The following is a 22,773-nucleotide window of genomic DNA, read 5'->3' on the forward strand; positions in this document are numbered from 1 at the left end:
CCGTGTGTATGTACTACACAGAGCTGGTAGTGAAACTCTCCTTATGTTTACATGACAGACCCACACCTCCTGCTAAAAGTGGCTCACTACTTTCCATAATAGGAAGAAAGCAGTGCTCTTAACCAAGTAACTGCCTGCTACAACCATGCAAGATTTTTAGCTTTCCCCTATCCAGCAGAAGGGTATTAAGAAAGATTTCTCTCGGCATATTTTAAATAAACTAACTGATGAAGAAATACTTTCTAGGTAGTCTGTAAAATAATTCATAGATTCTTCTTTTTCTAAACAGCTTAGTTAATACACTCCAAAATATACTTAACCTAGCAGAAGTAAGACCATTCCTAAACATTTATTTAAATAACCTTTTTCACATATTTAAAGAGATACAAAGAAAGTTCACAGCAGCAAACCAACATGAACCACACTACTTAACAGTGCTGTTGAAACAGGAAGAAAATGTTCATAAACTGTGTTTAACAAAATAGTATTTCTTTTAAGGTTAATGAAAATACTTCCTGACCTGTTTAGAAAGCATGATCTACATGGTATGTGGCATTCTTCAGACTTTAATTCACACCATCTTTCTTTCATAATTTATACCTCCTTTTAACTGTTTTTCCTTGTTGGGCTCCAGCAGTGGTGGGTTTTTTTTGGTCTGTTTTTCAGTTGGGTTTTTTTTGGTTGGATTTTTTGTTTGTTTGTTTTGTTTTTTAATTAAATCACCCCACCCCACTTTTTCTCCCCCCCCCCCCCCCCCCCCCCGGTTAACAGCAGCATAAGAAGGAACACTAACTAAGAATACAATCAGAAACTCTTTGGTTCAAAACTTCAGTTTGCTCAAGGCAGAAGAATACCAACTATTTTTTTCAGCCCTCACAGCACTCCGTGTTTCCCAATTAGTAAGGAATCGAACAAGACAGACAACAGTCAATAATGAGGCACTGCTTTATATTCTCATGAAAGGCATGAGAGTGGACTTTGGGAGGTACTACCTTCTCTTGAGGTACACATCCACCTTATTTCCTGTCATCATTCCAACAGCAGCAGTTTGGTTTATTTAGTATATTACGTACCTCAATTGGAAGGTGTGCTGCAATACTCTCTCCTCATTTTAGTAAAAGACTAAATGTGATTGCCACAATTTTATATTAAAATAAACATGAGATAATGTGCTGCTATTTCTGAACATTGCCTACTACATTCACCTGGCAAAGTCAAATGTAAAGCCAGTCCTGTATAGATCAGGGATTTCATGGTGGTTCTGAGAACACACTTTCAATGCACTACAAGCAGCACAGTCTATTCAATAGCTCTGCACAACTGAAATGAATCCTACAAGAGTTATCAAAAAGAACAATCAGATTTTGTTATTTTCCATGCAAGGATTCTTCATGGTACAAATCTGAAATGCCAGCTACATTGCTAGAACCCTGAAAAAGACCAAAATCCTACATAGATTTTTGTACTGAAATTAAGGATGCAGGAAGAAAAAAATTCACGAAAATGAAAATTAAAGTTAGAGAAACATAGAAGGCTTTCAGTTTACTTTTGTGGGGAGAGTTGCAAACATGAAAGCAAGTGGACGGGATCACTTTTTTAGCACTAGAGTTGCTGGAACAGGACCAGCAAAGAATTCCTACTTTGTATTCTTTACAGACATAACTTTGGTGTCAGTAGCTCTGCCACCTTCCCCATTAGTTTCTGCACTTGCTGCCCAAGTTGAGCAGACAGCACTCCATGAAAACCCTAAGGATGTTGCAGAGAACTTTCTGGTTACCTAGGTCTTCCACAAATTTCTGATACAGATATCTACATTATCTTTTAGAGTTAATTCCTACCTTTATTTGCAGACAGTCCTTGTTAAACTGATTTCAGAACTGGTGCTCTAAGAATAAATGTCTATTTTCTCCCACAAGAGAGCTTTCTAATAAATAACGGTCCTTTACTGCAATTTTTTTTTCAGCTATTTGTAGGCTAAGATACATATGACTGAAAGTAGGCACAGAACAATCTAATTATGTAATTTTATTTCATCTACAGTTTCTTTTGACTGGCTCGGAGAAACACAGAAGCAACTCAATTTGACTGCAGCCAAGCTAATCGTTTACGGTGCAAAAGAATGGCACTAGTAGCAAATAATCAGTCACAGAGTTCAGTTTCAGAAAAGGAGCAGGCCTAGATTAAATACACTCCTCAGTCCCAGAAAACTACAGAAATAAAACAAATCCTAGTATGACTCACACCGATAACCTTTAATTGTTTTGCGCATGCTAAATTCTAGACAAACATACCATAGAACAGATCCCGAGTCACTGCGGCTATTTACATGACACAGACAAAAGCATTTTCTACATACAAGACAATCATAATTAAAAACAAGCAGCAGGCAAAACAAAATCCCCAGGTTATGAGTCAACATTAGTCGCATGAGAAAAAGCTAACAGGACACTAAGTTATAAGTTAAAATGGTAAGAGCAGAATAAACTTTATGAAGAGTTATAGCAGTTACTGTGACCAAAGCGTGAACTGACACCTTGTGCTTGAGGGAGCTTGGTATCCACGTTGCTTTACTACATCAAACAGATGTTTGTGCAATGCTGACTGACGTGAGATGGTATATCTGACACACGACCAGCAAAAATACTGAATCACTGTTTTCAAGCAAATTAGAACCTTAGAAGGAACGTGCGTGAAGAGATGAGTCTGAAACCCAGTGCCTACAGCAGAAATCAAGCAAAAAATATGGAACATCTAAAGATTACGTTATCCCAGACCAAAGCCACAGCTGACTGCTTTTATGAGGCACATTAGACTAAACTCAAGTTCTGTTTCGCCACTATATTTGCCTAGTATTTTAATCTTCTGTGAAACATCATACTATGAAAGATGCTTAAATATCACAAGTCAGTTAATATTAGAATCTGGTGTTTTAACTAACAAATTATGGTATCTATGTGCTCAAGTCAAGTAACTGAAAATTCTTTTTAAGTGTCCTCATCTAACAAGTAATTCACAATAGGACAGGAATGGAAACTTGTTACATCATGCCTAAAACCAGAAAAAAAATTCTTCAGGGCAGAAGTCACATCTTATTTCTTTGTTCTATGAAGTGTTTAGTACACTTTCTGTTGCCTTACAGAGTTAAAGGAATTCTACAGCATGAAAATGCAGAGGCTGCAGCATGTAGCTGCAAGCCAACTGGGTGAGCTGCTGGAGTCCTTCATCAAGGATAAATACTCCTCTGATGAGAGGGACTGTCATTTCAAATGAACGCAGTCTGTCAGAGAGACCGAAAATCTGGATTGCAGGACGAGTTAACCACTTATTGTCTGCTATCTTATCCAGAAAGAGATGCAGATTCTGGCTATAGGTACAAAACCAGCAGTATCAATCCCCCTTCCTTCCACCTAAGTTTCTCTGGCCATGACTAACTTAGCAATTAGTACTGCACAACAGAAAAGCAAAACTGGTGCAAAGGTCCCAGGAATAGCCTCTACTCCCTTCTTCGGGGATTCACTTCAATCAGCTCTACTCTAGCCCAATGAAATGAGTACCCCTTGGCAGGTGGGCTACCGTAGGCGCACTCCTAGGGTCCTCAGTTTCAGTTTAGTTGCTGAAGGAAAATGAGTTCGTGCTGCCTGAGATGACTCCACAATGTAAACCAGAAGTGCAGTAACGGGGGGAAATATGGAGATTTGCCTCAAAAGCACGCTCCTGATTACTACTAAAAAGCTAATACCGGCACACCTAATTATACCTCAGATATGGTCCAGGTTCACAAACTGCTACAGAGAGAATTATTGCCAGATTTCCTCAAAAAAGACATCTTCAAGGAAGAAGGTAATTTGCAGCTAAATGGATAAACAATTTGGATGATAGCACACTACTTTTTATATTAAAAACCCATACACACGAATTACATCTCAGAATTAGGAAGGTAACAATTATAATCCTACCAGATATTACGGACTTATTGCTGGAGTTTTGCTAGAGCCTCTCATTCACTTTGCATCTTGGCTGACAATTGTGGAATTGTATGGAGGATTTAAATGTTTCTTGATTAATTATAGTACTTTTCAAAAATAATTATACATAGGTGTAAGTTTAAGGTAGCTGCTCAGTTGGTTGACATTTTTCTGCAATAGTATTTTTCCAAATTAGAGTTCAAATTTACACAAAAGTTACACTTATTGATTGCATTATGTTTAGTACAGTTTTTATATTTTCCCATATTGAGAAGATGAGACAAAGAAATATTTGAAAGTATGGCTTATTTTCCTGGAGATAGTATTTATATACAGGGTATTCACTAGCCTTTTTCTTGTTTATTTAAGAACTAAATATCTACAACTGCCTTTTTTCCGCTCCCCCCCCCCAACCTTGTAAGATCATTTCAGGCAGCAGAGAACTAAGATGCTGATTCTTTATTCCTTTCCCCGAATGGTAGAAGTGCATTGCATGGACTTGGGGGAGGGAAAGCATTTCTTAATTCCTCACTGAATCTGTTTATTCTTCCCTCCACTTGAGGCAAATTGAAAGAGATCACCAGCTTATGAATACAAAATGGCCAGCCTGATTAAATATCAGAATTCTCATAAAAGGATTGGGCTTGTCAAATACGTTATTCAGTTGACATAAAATGACTGGCAAAATGCAGAAACTTGTCTAAAAGTCTCTTCCTGTAAGAACATATATATATGCTTTTTAAACATAAAGAGATCAAACATGTATATGAGGAAAAAATATGAAAAAATCCAAATTGCCCTCCTCTCGTGTACCTGACATTTGAAGGTTTAAGTCAGTTTGGCTCATTAAATGTGAAATTTAAAAAAGGTAAATCAACATGGAAATATAAAAGTTAATTTTGACTTGAACAGTGATCTATGCATATTATATCTGGAAGCATTAAAACAAAATTATTGCATAATTATCAGAACCATGCTGAATTCTTAAGCTATTTCTGATTTCTATAGCCTGTCAAAATCTCACATATCATTTCCATATGGAAGTGCTTGCTTAAGACAGATTTTATTTTTTTTAATGCCATTGGAACTTGCCAACTGAAGTAAGTAGCTTTGCTCATATTTTTGCAACTTGGCTTTCATAAACTTTTCTAAGCATCAGGCAATTCCTTTTGTACTCTTGACCTGAAGTATAATTTTCAGGAGAAAAATACTCTGGTTCTTGGTTCAACACTATTTCAATTCCATGCTCTAGACTATTTCTGCACTCTTTAAAGTCTAATGTAGCAAAGCCAAGATCATATAAATTTCAACCTGGAGAGTAATAACGTGGTATTTGGTTCTTTTGCTCCCCTACTAAAAATAAAGGCAACAGGATGATCCTATCAAATAAGATTTAACAAAAATAAACATAGCATTAAGTTTTAATAGCTTGCAATACATGGAGAACAGAAATAGAGGTACCACTGAATAGTTCCATAGTGTTATCGCAAGATGCAATCTCTCAGGAACAGACAGTTTCAATTACAAGTTTTTAAATCAGAACAAGCCTAAAGAATAACCTAACTTTCAGTTTTACCAGAAAAAACAAATAAAAGACATGTGAACAAACCAAACATAAGAAAGACTAAAACAAACCAGGCTCCACATGGACTTCCATACACCTACACAGGGGAGGCTTTAAGAGGAGCCTTTGCTCCTGTTACTGTGTGTTAATTTCTGAAGTGACTCTTTCCTAGTCCCATTCCACTGGAGGAAACCAGTTTTTTTATATATATATATATATACACACACACACACACACACACGTATGTATATTCAGATATACACATACAAACACAAAAATTTGCGGCTTCTTAAATTACATACTAATGCAGCCAAGTCAGTCATGACTAACAAGGAAACTACCATCTATCCTGACCCCAGTGCGTAAAGAAACACATCCATCTCCTAGACTTTTCAAAGACTTTGATATATAAGGTGCTTCCTAGAAAAAGGTTCAGTTATAGCTATCTAAGAAACAAAGAAGGAAAAAATTTTATATGCCTGCATTAGTAAGTAGTCACATGCGAAGTAAATCAACAATTAATCACCACGGCCATCACTGCTACAAACAGAGTACAAGGAATTCAAGTCTGTTGACCGCAGCTACATGTATTATAAATCACAAGTAAAATTAAAATATTCATACTCAAATCTCTTTCCATAGTTTCATTTTATAATATAACTCACCCCTTTCCAGCTTTAGAAACACAGTACATCTGAGCAGATAGCAAAAAACATCCTCTAACAAACAGCAACGTCTTTCCCCTACTTACAGGGAAGACAGGCTAGCAAAGAGAGAGACTACCATACTATTTTCTATTAAATTACTCAAAATTAGATTGACCATAGGTTTAACACAATCTGGTCTACCAGAGGAACGTATGAGTTAATTACATATGCAAACTTTCTGTTCTACATAATTGAAAAAGAGAAACCATTCCATGCTCTAAAACAGGATAAACATCTTACTTCGTAAGACTTGTAGAAACTGTGACATATGGAGCACTAGGAAAAGGTACTAGAAGACATCAAGAGGATAATTTTAAGACTCTGTCAATACTGCAACAGCCAGATTTGAAATTCTCTGCCAACTTTGCTAATTGTATAATAAGGAAAAAGGTTGAGACTTCCCAATTAAAATGTAGCGTTGCTGCTGGGAACTTGCATAGGGACGTGAGCACGGCATGACAAATTAAAACTCTTGGGCTCAGAATATTACTATTGAGACTACAGTTTCACAGCCATTTCTTTGGTAGCAATTGTTTTAGACACGGTTGCCCTTCTGCCCAAGCCAGTTCTGTTTCCACTCTGGCGTTCCCTCGCATTGTCACAGCCCAGCTGCTTGTGAACTAACTCAACAGCATCAGTACACTCCTCTGTTGCTGGTACTGGAGTGTGGACAAGTGACCTGGGCAGATTAGGAATCCAGGGATGTCAATTATTATGACACCGATGCTTGAATAACTACTTGCTGGACTATATCTAAACAACACACAAAAGAAAGACACAAACACCCACTCAAGCACAGGGGAAATACACAATTGCTATTGAAATGCGTTTTAAGCAACATTAATTACTGAATTAAAGATCAGCAAACCAAACTAGAGAATACTGACACATAAGAGGCATCTCTTCAGATTTGTCAGTTGAGAAAACAAGTACTCTAGAAAGGCATGAAATGAAAAATCAAATGAGAAAACCAAAGGCTCATAAATGCAAGTCAGTAACCTTATCTTCCTTCAGCGACAAGAACAGAATTAAGTTCTGTAAAAACATGAACAGTCAAGAAGTTTGTTTCTTAACCTTGTAAATACTTTGACTTCTGTGAACATTATAAAACCTTACTCCTAAGCCATCCATGACTGTTGCAAGTGTCCGGCAAATTTTGTGTCACTTTTGTATGTCTTTTGTTTGCTATCCACAGCTGCTTTTACTAAAATGCCACTTGTTCTTTGCTGAGCTCTCATTTTTAAAAAGGATATGAAGATCAAAAAAAGAGACCGCCAAAATTTCAAGTTACCTGCATTCACTGACCGCAGCTTAATCATAAGGAAAAAGTGTCTTGACTAGTTTTATTACTACTGTTGAAATATTTGTATCTTCAGATCTTAAGCAATCTATGAGCAGGAAAGAATTTTCAAATAAAAAATAAAAACAAAGCAGATGTAAAGAATTTAGTCTTTGTCTCACAGTGACTACTGCCACTTCTAAAAACATTTATGCAAACTAAGAGGACTAATACCTCTTGGCAATACTGTATGGAATAAGTCCTTAATTACTAATTAGTAGCTTTGATGTCACACCTGTAAAGCCTCTGCAACTTATCAGCTGATACCAACTGATCAAATAAGAGAGACCCTCTAGTCATATTCTGCCAAATACTTGTTAGTCATCTTACATGTTAGTAAACACAAGTTGCTAATAAGCTGACGATAAAAACATTGCTGTATTAATTTTCACACACCTCCATTCTACCAGCAGCTACAGGTCACTGACCATAAAAGTATCAAAAGGACTTAAAATAGAGCAGTCAGCCAATTCCAGAGGGTAGATTCAAACAAAAAAAGACCCTGGGAAGACTAGACTGTGAAGCCTAGATTCTGCTAATGGATCACAGAAAATTTACAGAAGTCCTTTCTCTAATAGATATTTTATTCCCCATGCCCAATGTATTCTAATCTGAAAAAAACAGATTGTACCATAAATACCTTCAAGTATAGCAGGAACATTAGTTCCATTGATATCACAATAAAATTTGCTTGTGATTTCAAATGGGCAAGCTTACGTTCTGTATTAGAATGGAAGTTGTCAACTCAACCTTTGTAGTCTCATACTTTATGTTTACTTAATTTATTTTCTGTATCAAATATTAAACAATTAAAAGGTGAAAATAATGTTAAATACTTCACTTTAAATATAGTTGAATCTTGTTCTATCATACTGTCATTTTATGAACAACCTAGAGGAAAGGATTGGCCATATGTAGCCATCCTTTTTACAGACAATTTCTTTTTTCCACTCAGCTCCAATCAAGGAAGAAAATCCACAACTTAGGACCTTAGCAAAAGAATCATTAATCTGTTGAACTAATGTTTTAATTAGCAGTTGTATAAAACAAAGACATATTATTAAAAGTCTCCATGAAAGCACATACCATTGTTGTGTGTTTTACATTGACTTAATATGTAACTGGTGACTATTGAATGTTAGTAGGTTGAATTGCCTATGTCATAAAAACACTTTTTTTTTTTTAAGCTATTATCCAAAGAGTTCTAAGGAGGGGAAAAAAAAAAAACCAAACCCAAACAACCCAACCTATTTTCAAACCACTTTTCCAACACAGAAATATTCACTGTCAGTGCTGTAAAACTGAAATCAAAGTGATCATATTGTCACTGCTATATTTAAAAACGTAACACTTGAACTAGGTAAAATGATAGGTGTTTTCAAGCATTAGTACAGAGGAAATACACCTGCCCTGACAGCTATGAGGAAATGGAAAAAATAAACCAAAACAATCATAAGCCTCCCAGTAATGAATCACATTTAACTCTGGAGAAAAATACTTCAACATAGTATGCATGTTAAAAGATAAATACATAGTTATTGGGAGTACACAGAAGAACAGAAGAAATATAACATACAAGCTTTAGACACTCACCATCTGAATTGGTTTTTTGTGAAGATCTCGTTCAGTCACCAACTTTTCTTGGTCAGTGACATAAAGGCCTTTTTGTGCCAGGGCTTGTATAACAGCATCATGACCTAGAAGTGGTTTTGCAGCATCACTCTTGAGAATAAGGCTCCCAGCACGACAGTAGAGTTCTGCAGACAGCAGCAAGTTAACAACAGGTGGTTTAATGTGCTCCTGGTCGTACTGGTCTGTGTAAAATGGTTCTCGTAGTTCTTCTGGAACATTTTCTACACAGGAAAAAAAACAAAACAAAAAAAAAAGCATTAGTCAGTACCAGAAAGGATAGATATAGTATTAGGTTGTTTTTTTTTTTTTTAATACATATGAATTCAAAATTATGCTAAAGAAAGCATATTCAAGGGAAGGCCAGAGTCTTTAGCAGTCATCATGATATAAAACACCGTGGAAAATTGCATACAAATGTAACATTTGAACTATAAATAGAAACATAAGAAAAATTCAAAGAGTTCCATACTGCAAAGGTCACACCAGAAGGCCAACCTGTGGTTTACAGCATCATTACTTTAAAATTTCTTGGCTTCTCCAAATACATGCCCAAACATTCTCATTTCCTTTGGCATAACATTATATAGGTCAGACATATAAAGGCAGAACAACACCCATTTAAACACAAACCCCTGTCTCTATTACAATAATAAAATGGAAATGGAATATTATATTTTAGCACAGAATAATACAAGACGAAAAGGGAAGCTTCCACTCTTCCAAGCCTTCTAGGTTTCATATATGCAAAAGAAATTTGATTACTATACTACTTATTTCAAAGGTCATACATCACAGAATAATCACAATCCAGCAGTTAAGCATAAATACGTGGATGTTTTACTGGAATTAAAATAATGGAAAAAAGAGGAAACAAATATTATCAATTTCCTTCTGAGAAAATATTGAATTCTTATTTGTCTATTTGTGTTACTGACCTCCCTTGAAATTGTGTCTTTCCTCCTTTTTCAATGAACTGGCTTAGCACCCACAGAAAGCTATACAAGATTTTGTGAAATTTATGCTGAGATTTTAACCCCGAGATTTATGCTGAGATTTTAACTGTTAGATTTTAAGAAAATCTAACAGTTTTTCCAAATACTTTACACAACACAATACAGGCAAATGATATTTATAATTGTCTACCACAAAAGTAATAGTTAGAAATTAAATATGCTACTAGATCAAACAAAATTAAATCACCAGCGAAGTGGAAAATAACTTAGACATGGTTTCAGACTCCACATTTCTAGACATATGCACTGCAAGATGCTCCATTTTCCCAGTGTAAGAATTTCACTCTCTATTGTTGTAAAATTAGTTAAGCCAACAGCATTTATGGGATAAAGAGCATGTGATTCTTTTCCTGAGCCTAAATGGAAAAGCCTATTTAATTGCTACAAGGAAAAAAAGTGCGTAGGAAAACAGTGATGCAACACTAGGTTCCTATCCCCTTTGCCTTCAGCTGGATAAATGGCTAAACAGACAGGGTTTGAAGCAGAGGGTGGAGCAAACAGCCCAATACGGGTGGAGCAGGAGAGAGAGAAAAAACAGAACATGCCATCACAAGATAATGACAGATTATCTTCTTCCTCATACATAGTCTATTGCAGTTCATGTGCTTCCATTATGGGCTTTGGGAAGAAGAGCTAGCTGCCTTCTAGCTGTGAAAGGATAAGATATGCATTATAGAGTGGGAAACGGGAGAGAAATATTAACACATACTTTCTTAAATGTCAAAAGATGGTAAAAAAAGTATAAGATATCACTTCTTATTTGCCAATTCAGAATACCAAGGGGAAGAGAGGTATAGTTTATAATTCACTTAAACCAGGAGCCTAAATTTAGCTAGAAAGCTGACAGCTCTGCTTTAGAATACAGATCAAAACATACTGTCAGCAAAACTAATTTGCCCTTTGCAATACAAGCCTAATACCTTCCCTAGCTATTATTTCCATTTATCTCAATTCTACCTGTCCTTTCTTTTCCCTGTTTGTCCATACGTTGTCTGTTTAAATACTAAGTTTTTTATTTCTGAAGTCCCTCATGATCAATCTCCACCTTGGTATCAGGGCCTCAATCCTCATCATGACTTTATCCTCTCTAATGGAACTGGAATGGAATGCCAACTTTTAAAGCCTCTTCATGCTATTTCCTCAACCTAGAGAGCATGAGAAAACATTTTTGTAAATATCTCACAATGCACAAGCAGCAGATTTTGCCTTTTTTTGAAGAAAAAAAAAACCCAACCCAATCAAAAAAACCCACACACCCTTTTTGAATCATATGGAAAGTCAGATGGGGTGGGGGGCAACAGGGAGGAAGAGGTAAAGCCATTTGTGATTTCTTAGAAGACCTAAAAAAGCCTCATTCCCATATGAAAAAAATACCTCTTGATGCAGGAGCAATTAGCTACGCGCAAACAGAAGTCACATCATCTGTGTTTTAGATTCACTGAAGACAATGACAGATTTCAAGTCGAAAATTTGAGCCAGAAGAGAAATCCAAAGACAGGAAATAACAAACCTATCGCCTGTTACGAGTAATTTCTGGTCTTCTGTATCACCAAAACAGACCCTAACGTGACAAGATAAGATGCAAAAAATGCATTTATCATGAAAGAATGATATCCACTACTGGGGTTTAGTAATGAAAAAAAGAAACTCAATACACTAAAAAAAATTAGGATGATAACTATCGAAGGCAAATATAATTATTTATAAAGGATATTTCTGCTTCTGAAAAATACAGCAAAAGACAAAATTAGATATATGCCATTTCTTTTACTTCCTTGGTGTTCACAAAAATAAATCTGGAATAGAAACTTATTGCTGTTCATAAAAATAAAACCGGAAAAGAAATTTATTAGAGAAACAGAACACAGAAACAAGGGACTAGGAAGAGAAACTGTGACTACAGACATATTCTGAATTTATAAAAACAAAACACATGAAAGCACACAAATAAGGAATCCCTGCTGCAACAAGATCAGAAGTCTTCACAAAAATTCCCATCAGAGTTCCCTTCACACAGACAGAAACACACACACTTTTCCCCATTTATAACACGTATCAAACTGATATCAGAATAGATCTTAACAGAAGATTCAAACTGTGTTCTCATTTTTGTTATAGGGTTTTTTTTAAAAAAAAAAAAAAAAAAAAAAGCGCAGCAGCTAGACATAGAGGAAACTCTTCCTGTTACTGATCTCAAAGTAACAGCCCTTCCAGAATTGTCATGCGTTGCCTCTGCAGTCCTGTGGAGGGGTATTTCAAGGCTACATTCAGTTCTCAGCAGATTACCAGAACAACCAACAGGGTCAAAAGCCTTTTATAACAATTCTGGCAGGATTGGAGATTGTTAAACGGCTCTGTTAGGCAGAGAAGAATCTTAATGCTAATTCCCAATGTGTGCATTTTACCAGTCCCTTTCCTTTGCCCAGCTGACAAGAGCCTTTGAAGATTAAACTCTGAAGTAAATGAACAGTTTTAAAAGAAATACCTTGTTGCACATACTGCCATAAAGTACCATTTGACCTTGAAATTTGTGGCAAAGTACAGCAATCCTGTTAGAGAGATACATCGGGGACGCTGAGTTCAGGGAGTTGAGCACATGAAATATGGATGAGAGGAAGGGAACTGGGTGTATTTCTGCTGGAGAGGCTGTGGGAGGATCTAGCCACGCTCTTCTAGCACCTAACGGGCAGGTTTCAGAAACACGGACTTGGACTGTGCAGTGAAGCGACAAAAGGCAGTGGTCACGAGCTGCCGCGAGGGAAATTTCAACAACTGGATATAAGTAAAAAAATTCTTCACAGCAAGAGCAGCAGAGCACAGGCACAGGATGCCTGGGGACCCAGCTGCGAAACCACCATCCATGGGGACTTTCAAAACTTGAGTGGGCCAGGCCATGAGAAACAACTTCTAACTTTGAAGCCAGCTCTTCTTGGAGCAGGAGGTTAAATTAGATGATCTCCAGAGACTGCTTTCACCCTATTTTTTTTCCTAAAATTGTCAACAGGACCACAGGTTTCAATTTTGGAAATCTATTCTTGGTATGGGTTTAAAAAAAACCCCAAGTTTGACATTTTGAGTTTTGTAAATATTGAACTGTGAAGAGAATAAATGAAGCTAATGTACAAGTTCGACACTCAGGGAAAAGGACAAAAAGGAAATCATACATTAGCCCAAAACAATAATGTAAATATAAGAATCAGGCTAACTTTAAAACAGTATTCAACATCTTCAGGTAATTTTTCCATTAATTATAATGGACTCAAAAGTCCTGCAGATGCTCTCTTTAGAGAAGAAAAAAAAAAAAAAATTAAAGTACTTATTCCAAGCTTTAAAGCAAACAAAGGATTATTATTTCTCCCTGCCATGAGATAGAATTGTAACTTAACTTTCCATTTAAACAGACCATTTTAAAGGGAAGGAATCATCTAAAAATAATTCATGGCTACCACCCCTGAATTTACCTTTAAAAGCTGTTTTATAAACAAAACTCTCTGCTCAGGTAAGTGTGAATTACTCCTTGGAGGAGAGTATGAATTCCTCCTTTGGAAAAAATTACTTGTATTAATGTGAGAAGTCTACACTTTCTTTAAAAACAAACCATTTTTTTGTAATGTTTCCAGACTTCCACACAGATGAATACAATCCTTTGAGTGACACGACTATTGAGTTTTTCAAGTTTATAAGAGTGAACAATTTCAGATTTATGAATGTTTGCATTAAAGAAGTCCAAAAGCTTAGAAGTCTTTGTCAACAAGGTCTCTTTTCTATTCCTGAGGGTAATATAAACAAGTTAAAATATTTCACTGTGGGCTTTCTAATTAAAATATACATCATTCTTGGGAGCCACAAGGTCACATTAAGCCTCAGCCTAGAAAACTTCCATCTCTACAGGTTACTGACGTCAATCAACAAAGACATTAAGGATAAAAACTATTTGTAGAAGACTTCAAGATTTCATACAGAATTATCGAATGAAAATTCTGACTAATTCCTTTAACCACTTCCTAGAGCAAATCAGTAGATGAATTTATGCCAAATCTTACTGGACAGTTTTCTGCAGGACAGAAAAGGTATGCTTTTGCCATATGGTAACTGTGTTAAGTTACTTCATGCAGACTCCCACTTGCCAACAAGGATTCTGGTGCCACATTTGCCATTTGGGCACAAGAGAACGGAGCTTGCATGGAAGTCAAGAGTCTGAAGACTGAAAACAGGTCAGAGAAGCATGATTTATCTTATTTTTGCTTTTGATGGATTTTTGTAGTTGCCTCAGTAGAAGAGGGAGACATTTGAATTTGCCATTTTATTTTGGAGACACCTTCAAGGGCCCTGGTGAGTACTCCAGTTCTAAGATTTACAGCAGGTTAGTAATCCAGGGATCAAACTGATGCTACCGAAAAAAGAAAAATCATGAAACAAGACTTTTAATCAGGAAGTGGAAAACAAAATGAGACAGTTGATATTATAGAAGAATTTTTACTTTTTCGTTTGTTGAAACAGTCTGCCACTTACATTGTTCTTGGCTAGCAGGCAGTAGGCATACTTCTGCCTAGGGGCAAGTATCTAAAAGGTCAACCTCTATAAATTTATGGCAGGCTGAATTTCAGTATCACAATTCTTAACTTTGTCCACCTAACTAAAGTGAACTTGAGAGATTCTTTACCATAACAGAAGTACTACAAATAAACAGACCCTACCCTCCTGCCACTAGATGCCACAGAAATAGACCACTATCCACTGCTTTAATAGCAGTTCTGTTCTTGTAAGGGATTCCTTATTAACAAAACACAACAAAACCCCAAGACATCCAAGGAAAAAACATGCACAGGCTCTACCTTCATAGCCCACCCAGACTTCAGCTATTTTTTGAACACTGAGAATCACATCAGAAATGCTCTACTGGGTCACACTAATTGACTATCCCATCCAATATTCTGTCTTCAGTAGCACAACAGGAAGCACTACTCACCAAGCATACAGAATTTGTCTTGTAGGGGCATTTCCTATTAAAATTGGGAAGTTTAATATCTACTTTACGAAAACCTGTGTATTGATTGAGGTTTTGATAAACAAAAGAATGACTTGGAATTAACCCTGGCAATAAAGGGATCAATTCTTGTTAACATAGATGTCTTCAGAACTTATTTTTGGGAAAGGTGAGATAGGAGAAACAGAAAGACAACAGTATAGTTATAATCCCATCTCACTCAGCTAGAACCCTGATGACTGTTACAGTCAAGATATGATTTAAATAGCCTATGGAATAGGGCAAAAGATTGTTTCAGAAATTTAGGGAGAAACCCTTACATCTTGAACTATTATCAGACTTTATTAAACCAAAGAATACTTTTTGCCAACCATAACTAGACAGACATGAGCTGACACATCTGCTTTGGTGTCTGGCTTACAGGTTCTCTTAGTTTAAGACTGCTTCTAATTGGGAAAAAAAAAAAAAAACAATAAACAAACAAACACACACAAAAAACCCAAAAAACCCCAAAAAAACCAAAAAACCCAAAACACACAGGAAAAGCTAGAACTATACAACTCTTACATTAAGCAAATAGATTTCAAACACTACATGTCAACTCCATAGCGAAAATGTTTATTACTACCACCTGATCCAGTAATAATGTATTGTCCAAGGGGGAAAAAAAAAAAAAAAAGTGGGGGGGGGAAGAACTCATTCTATTTTTCTTGCAAAGTCGTGAAGGTTTTTCACTTCTAGCCCCATTTTCCAGAATGATCAGCAAAAACATTCATTCAGAGCCCTGGGTTTACTAAAGCAAGTAGTTAAAAGTTATTAATTTCAGGAGTGCAATTGTATCCAGTTTTGCTTATTAAAATCCACCAGCTAGCTGTAGAAATTATGTAATATCTCATATCAAAAAGGTGGTAAGTTCCTGATTAACAGCATATAAATACTCTTCAAGTTCAAATGAGAGCCACCTTTAAACATGGAGTCACTAAAGTAACCCAACAGATTACCCTAAATCATGGGGGGAGAGGAAGGAAGTTAAAATATATCTGCAGTAGTAACTGCAATGATGGTCAGCAAATGTAAAAGAGAAACCATGTATAGGTAGAAGAAATACATTTCGCCTCATCACCTGACATAGGTGAGCATTTGGCTACAGTCTCTTCGTCAGCTCCAATACATTCTGTGGGCAGGCACTTCAGTTGTAAAGACAAATAGGCTCAGAATAGGCTCAATGACATGAAGTCATTGAAAGAACAGATTATAAACGACCCTATCTGAGGTCTATCATGTAGTAAGAATCCTGACAACTGTTAACTTCCTATTTCATGCACATGCACAGTCTACAACTTCAGATGACTCTGCCAAACCTAATAGATCCAGAAGCTCATAGAATTTTATTTATTTACTTTAAAAAAAAGTGATCTACAGCCAAACTATGTTTTAAATCTGTTCTACAGAAAGGAGTGATACGATCAACTTCTAAGTAAACCATTTCAGTAGATGATTAGTCTAATCAACTGATTTTAGTAGGATTGACCAAAGTATCAATTTGTCAGCAACTATTTTACAGAGGTGATAGAAAGGAATCTATTAAGAAAAAAATTTTTTTCCCCTCACAAAAATGTCAAACATTCACTTTTATACTCCAAACTCTTGTTCAACTTTTTGCTAGCTGCCATACTGAGTAGAAGTAAGGAAATCAGGTCTGCTAGGAAAAGATTTAAAAGATGTTCTGGCCTACAACAGCCAACATAACAGATGAGAGTATTTAGTTAAAACTTGTTTCTGTCAGATACACAATGTTCATTTCCTCCCTTCATGATTCTACTGGCAACATCTGCAAACAGCAGTAAGTAGCTGCATATGAATTCTGAAAATATTAATCGCCAGGAGAAAGCTATTTTTAAGTTTCTTGGGTAAAGTTTAGTTGCAGATGGTGCAATTTGTAATCTATTTCTTCAGACACCTATGAAGGATAAATTGAATGTTAAACGGTGGATGGACTATTTTATTTTGACCGCAGAAAACACTCACAACAATGTTTAGGACAAGCACTCAGACTTGTGCAGCTTTTATTTAGTTTTTAGTTTATTCATGTAAAAAAAAAAATCACGTTAAACCAGTGAAATTTATTACTGTGGCAGGATAACACGTCATATGGATAGTAGAACAGCAACAGATTTAACTTAACTTTAAAATTGTTCCCATAATTTTCTCAGAATCATACATGTCAGAGGTAGTCTTAACTTAGCAACTAAAAATTGGATGCAAAGCTGTCCGAAAAACAATTTTCCAAGAGTACTCAGAGGTCCCCTATCAAATGGGAAGAACATGTACTTCAAGGTTCAAGAATTAGTATTTTCATTCATACTAGCTGAGGTTCTAGAGAAGCGATTGCAAGCTACAAAGGAACTGAAAGCATTTTGGAGGACAAAATTATAATTCAAGATGATTTTGGTAAGTGGAAGAAGTGGTTTGAAAATAGGATGCAGTTATATAAGTATAGCTGCAAAGCAGGAACCTACAACTGTACAATTACAAGATGGGAACAACTGAGTAGGCAGTAGTTCTGCAGAGAAAGATATGGAGCTGCAGTGAATCACAGACTGAATGAGTCAACAATTCTAGGCTGATGCAAAAATGACAAACATCATATTCTAGTGAATAAATGAGAGTATTATAGGTTGGAAAGATGAAGTAATTTTTCAAATCTACCCTGTACTGGTAAGGGTTTAGCTGGACCATTAGATCTAAATTAAAGTACAGAATTCATGCAAAACTGACCACAGAAAAAATACGGGGGGGAACCCCCAAAACACAGAGTCAAAAAAAGCTTGACTTACAAAAACAAGGTTGAAAAATGTCTGTTTTGTCTAAACAGCAGAACAGAGAGGAGAGAATGTTTTTATTATGTGGAAGGTATTATAAAGAGGTAAGGTGACCAGCATTCTCACATTCACCAGGAATAGGACAAGTAATGGATTTACAGTGCAGCAAAAGACATCAAGATTATTATGCTGTTCTAACATCTAGAGATAAATAAGGATTCAAATTGACTAGCAGACATACCGTGGAATCTCTATAATTACAGATTTTCAAAACACAGGCTAAACAAACATCTGTCAGGAATAATGTATATTTAGCTCAGCCTGTCTTTAGGATAGTGGATGGATAACAAATTTTCCAGCCACATTTTCTATGACTATGGTAGAGTGAGAAGACAGAAACTTCACACTTCAAAATAATGAAATCCACTTCTGTTGGTTTAGAAATAAAAAGGACACAGAATAACACAACATCAAGACCTTTTTAAAAGTATTCCTATGAAGTAGGTCTCACTATACTTTTAAGTCAAAACATATAATATTAATACAGTTCAACCACTTCTTTGGAAAGCAGTTTTTTTATACTGAAATGGTTAACTCCCAGCATTGGGAGTTAATGCTGAAATTTAGTGTTTGCAGATTTAGTTTCTAAAGTCAAACATTCCCACATTCATACTTCACACTTTTTGTTAATTTTTCCCTCCTTCAGTTACTTTAAGTTGTGTCACTTAAATCGTTTGGTTATCACAAAACATTTAACCTGTCCTGTCCTAACACTGATACATTTTCTTGCAGCAAAACATCAAGGCACAAAATCCTATGCTCCCTCAACATTTAAATATGAATGCCATCTTCAATTAGTATTTCTTAAAAAATTCTTCATACAAGATGCCTTCAACATGACTGTTAGTATATTTTTATTCTCATAAGACACCTTACTAACACAACTTACTTTGACTTGCCTGTGTTGTGGGCCAGACTCTATTCTTGCAGCTTCACTGAGCACAACAGCAATATGTAATTGGTCTCAGTTTTTGGATGCAGCTGTCAATCATCAAACACCAAAAGCCACTCCTAAACGTTAATGAACAGTACCTATTTCAAAGTCTTTTTTCAAGAGAGAATTCTCTTCACAACACCTAGCCAAGCTGTATCCACAATTTTGATTGTATTAAAATATGCTTTTAAGAATGTGAAGTATGTCCACTGAAAGATATGCCCATTTGATATATAAAGATTTAGATTTCTTCGATGGATACAGGACTGCAACAACTTACACTTTTCATTAATCAAAACAAATGGCATTAATTTATTTCAGAGAGGGTGGGGAAAAATCCTTCACTTCCCCTGTGCACTTAAGGAATTCCAACATTTCAGGGATAAAAAAAAGAAATAAAACGTGGCATCCATAAACACACTAATCATCCTTTGTAATTCCTTTGTACAAATGCATATAGCAATAGGTAGAAGACACTACCAAGGTTGTGATCTAATCCAAAGAACTAAAACAAATAATTTAGCAAACCCAAACTTCCTTCCTTCTTGGAAAAGGTGAAGGTCAGTTCTTCTGTTTCACTCCAAGTATAAAGGAAGCGTTTGTATTGCAGACATGCAAGTCCTGTATACTGTTTTCCCCTACTTCAGCCACAAACTCTTCTTTGAGGCTACCAGTGATATTAACCTAGTGGAAGAACTGTGAGATCAGAAACACTACAATTGTGTATGTTTACCTCTCTTCCTACTATTACATTATGGCAGTATTTGGAGGGCAGGTGGAGCTATTATCTCCTCTAATCATGTTTCATTTGTGCATCTCAGAACAACCACAGTAATGAAGAGAAAGAGTAAAGGAATTTGGTCTGGATCACACTTCCTATAGAAAAGTAGCAGAAAAGTATCCTGCAAGTTGCTTTACGCATCCAATAGAAACTCAACCAATATAAACCAAGACATTTCAACTACAGGCTAAGAATTTGTCAGACTCCAGTAGAAAAAGGTTTTCAGGTTAGATTGCTGGGTTATATAATTGCACAAGCACTGTACACCCAGAATCCCATGAGTAGAGCCTATAGAACCAAGCTACCTAAAAAGATAATGATCTCTGAAAATGTTGAATCAAGTACTTCCAAGAATTTTCACTACTACTATTGTACCTCTCATGTCTGCATAGTTAATAAAGCCATATATAAAAATATTATATACTCGCCCAGATTTCACAAAGGAAAGTAAGTGAGTTTATTGACAAATCTTTATATGGAAACAGTATTTTGATCTTTTTTCTTTCTGAAGTGATGAACATGCACTTTATTCCAGTGGCTACTGAGCTTACTGAAATTTCACTAGGTTCAACCACTTTGAAAGTAGCTTTTTGGAAGCACATCAAATATCATCAGTTCCCAGGGGCATCATAAAGGTACGCCGTTAACCCTGTTCAAATACTTAACAATGCTCTGGCCCTAAATGCACAAGGTGCAAAATTCCAGGAGGAACCTTTTCCTGTTATTCTACAAACACCAGGGGTAAAAATGTTGACTGTTAATATCTAACTCGCCTTTCAAAGAAAAACCCTATTTTTAAGCCACAGAAAATTAAGTGATTAATATACTACAGCTATATTAAAAAAAAACCAAACCAACAACCAACCAAACAACAAAAAACCAGCTTGGTAAATTTTCAAAATGCTTCCCTTAGAAGACCTCTGTAAGTCTGGTATTCCTCAAGGCCCAACAATATTTCAGGCATAGAATAACAGGTCTGGTATTCTTCAAGGCCCAGGTTTTCAAAGACAGAGCAGTAATGCCTTTCAGAGGCATTACAATCAATTCCATTTACGCTTACAGACAGGGAGAGCCTTCTGTATTGTGCAGGCCAAAACCTGGCATTAAACGCTCTTTTTCCCAAAACCCTTCTTACTGCTTAACCACTCAAATGGCTACAGGCTACTCTCACACGTCAAAACTAACAGCGCACATCCATTTCCACCGCTAGCCCCCAATTCAGCTCTTCAACAACGTTAGGAAAATTTTCGAGACAACAGACAGACGTGGATTGCTGTTGTTTTTTTCGCATTCTAGAAGCGTGACCCGGGCAATAAGTAAAACACAATTTACAGAGTTCGATTCCTCGAATAAAATTGTATTAGCTCCAATACACAAAAATTACCCACTAATGGAAACAGTAGCACTACTACAAAAAGATTACAGGTAATTAAAGAAAAACAAAAGAAAACCAAAAAACCCCACGAGGTGTCAGGGAACCTAAAGATGAGGGAACAGACCAGAACCATTTCCTACGCACCTCCTACCCCCCTCCCCAGCTCCCCAGGGAAGGGCTCGCACGTCCTCAAGAGCGAAGCAACCGAGCAGGAACCAGCATCAAAGAAAGGGAAGAAGAAGACGCCACCTACCTGTCCCAAAGGCTTTGGCCACCAGCCAGGAGAGATTACAGGCGATTTTCGCTCGGGAGAAATCATAATGGTCAAAAGGTTTGATGGCAGGAACAATGAAAGTCTTCTTCATCTCCTTGGCGTCTGCGACATCCCCCATCTTCTCACAGGACCCCTGGCAATTCGGAACTTACATGATTCTTCCTCCTCCTCCTCCTCCCGCGGCCGGGAGAGACGTCTGTAAATACGCCGACAGCAGCTGAGGGCAGCGCTGAACCCAGCTGTCCGTAAAGGGCTAACGCCGCCTCCCGCCTTCCTCCGCACAGGAATGTGGCAGAGCCCGAGTGTCCTCCTCCTCTTCTTCCTCCTCCTCCTCCTCGCTCTTTGTCTCAATTCACTCACGCCGCCGCCCCCCACCCTCCGAAAAACGGCCCCCGGCGGCCCCGGCCCCCCCTTCCCCGGAGAAGCCCTCCGGCCAGGGCTGGGCGCCCCAGGCCGCCGCGGCCGCCAGCCCCCCGGCCCGCGGCGGGAGCCGCCGGCAAGGCCCCCGCAGCCGCAGCGGGCCGGGACGCGGCCCTTCCCAGCCCCGGCGGAGGCGCCGAGATGTCAAAACGCCGGGGACCGGCCCCAAAACGCTGCGCAGCCCGCCCCGCCTCACCGGCGGCCTGCAGCGGGCCGGGAGCGGTGCCAGCTACCCCGCCGCTGCCCCGCGCCCGGGCGCTGCCCCAGCCGCCCCTCGGCACGGCGACGCGCTCCCGGCTCCCCTCAGCAGCCGCCGCTGCGGTTTTCCACCCGCGGCTGCCGCACTGGACGGGCGAAACGCGGCTGCGCATGCGCCAACGCCACGGCCGCCGCCGCCGCCTCCCCGCTCGGGCGGGGCGGAGAGCGCGAGGGGGCGGGGCGGGGCGCCCTCCGCCGCCGGGCGGTCACGTGGGCGCCCCCTCCCCACAGGGGCATTCTTGGCGGCGGGCCGGGCCCTCGCCTCAGGCGGGGTCGGCCCGGGTGGGTCGCGCCTCGGGCGGGGGGGCCGCGGGAGCTCGGGCAGGCTCAGCCCAGCCCAGCCTTAACCCAGCGGCAGCGAGGGGCGGAGCGTTTCCCGCCGGTAAGGGGGCGCCCGGCGGTGCCCGGCTGTGCCCGGCTGCGGGGAAAAGGGCGGTGTCCCTCGGCCGCGGGGCCCACCCGCTGCCGGCGTCGCCGCTCTCCACAGCGGAGCCGGGCGGGCCTTCCCGCGCCCAGCCGCTGGCCTTCCGCGGCCCCTTCTGGGAAGGTCGGGATTTGCCCCGGCGGCGGGGCGACAGCCTGCCTCGCGCGTAGGGGGGCCGAGGAGCCGGCGGCCGCCTCGCTGCGGGGCAGCCCGGTGGG

The 22,773-nt window shown here is 38.5% G+C and overlaps 1 protein-coding gene across 4 annotated transcripts in view; it reads right to left on the bottom strand.

Moving 5' to 3' along the window:
- The window catches only part of CAMSAP2 (calmodulin regulated spectrin associated protein family member 2), a 93,667-nt gene extending 71,825 nt beyond the window's left edge, over positions 1-21,842 (bottom strand). For all 4 annotated transcript variants that reach the window (XM_082313488.1, XM_082313487.1, XM_082313486.1 and 1 more), the window contains exons 1-2: positions 21,433-21,842; positions 9,169-9,428 (exon numbers count right to left, since the gene is read on the bottom strand). In XM_082313488.1, the coding sequence (XP_082169614.1) occupies positions 9,169-9,428; positions 21,433-21,571 (399 nt within the window). In that variant the 5' untranslated portion in view covers positions 21,572-21,842. The remainder of the gene's footprint in view (positions 1-9,168; positions 9,429-21,432) is intronic.
- Between the last annotated feature and the right edge of the window lie 931 nt (positions 21,843-22,773).

The sequence above is a fragment of the Platalea leucorodia genome (assembly GCF_965183815.1).
Source record: "Platalea leucorodia genome assembly, chromosome: 5".
Classification (NCBI taxonomy): domain Eukaryota; kingdom Metazoa; phylum Chordata; class Aves; order Pelecaniformes; family Threskiornithidae; genus Platalea; species Platalea leucorodia.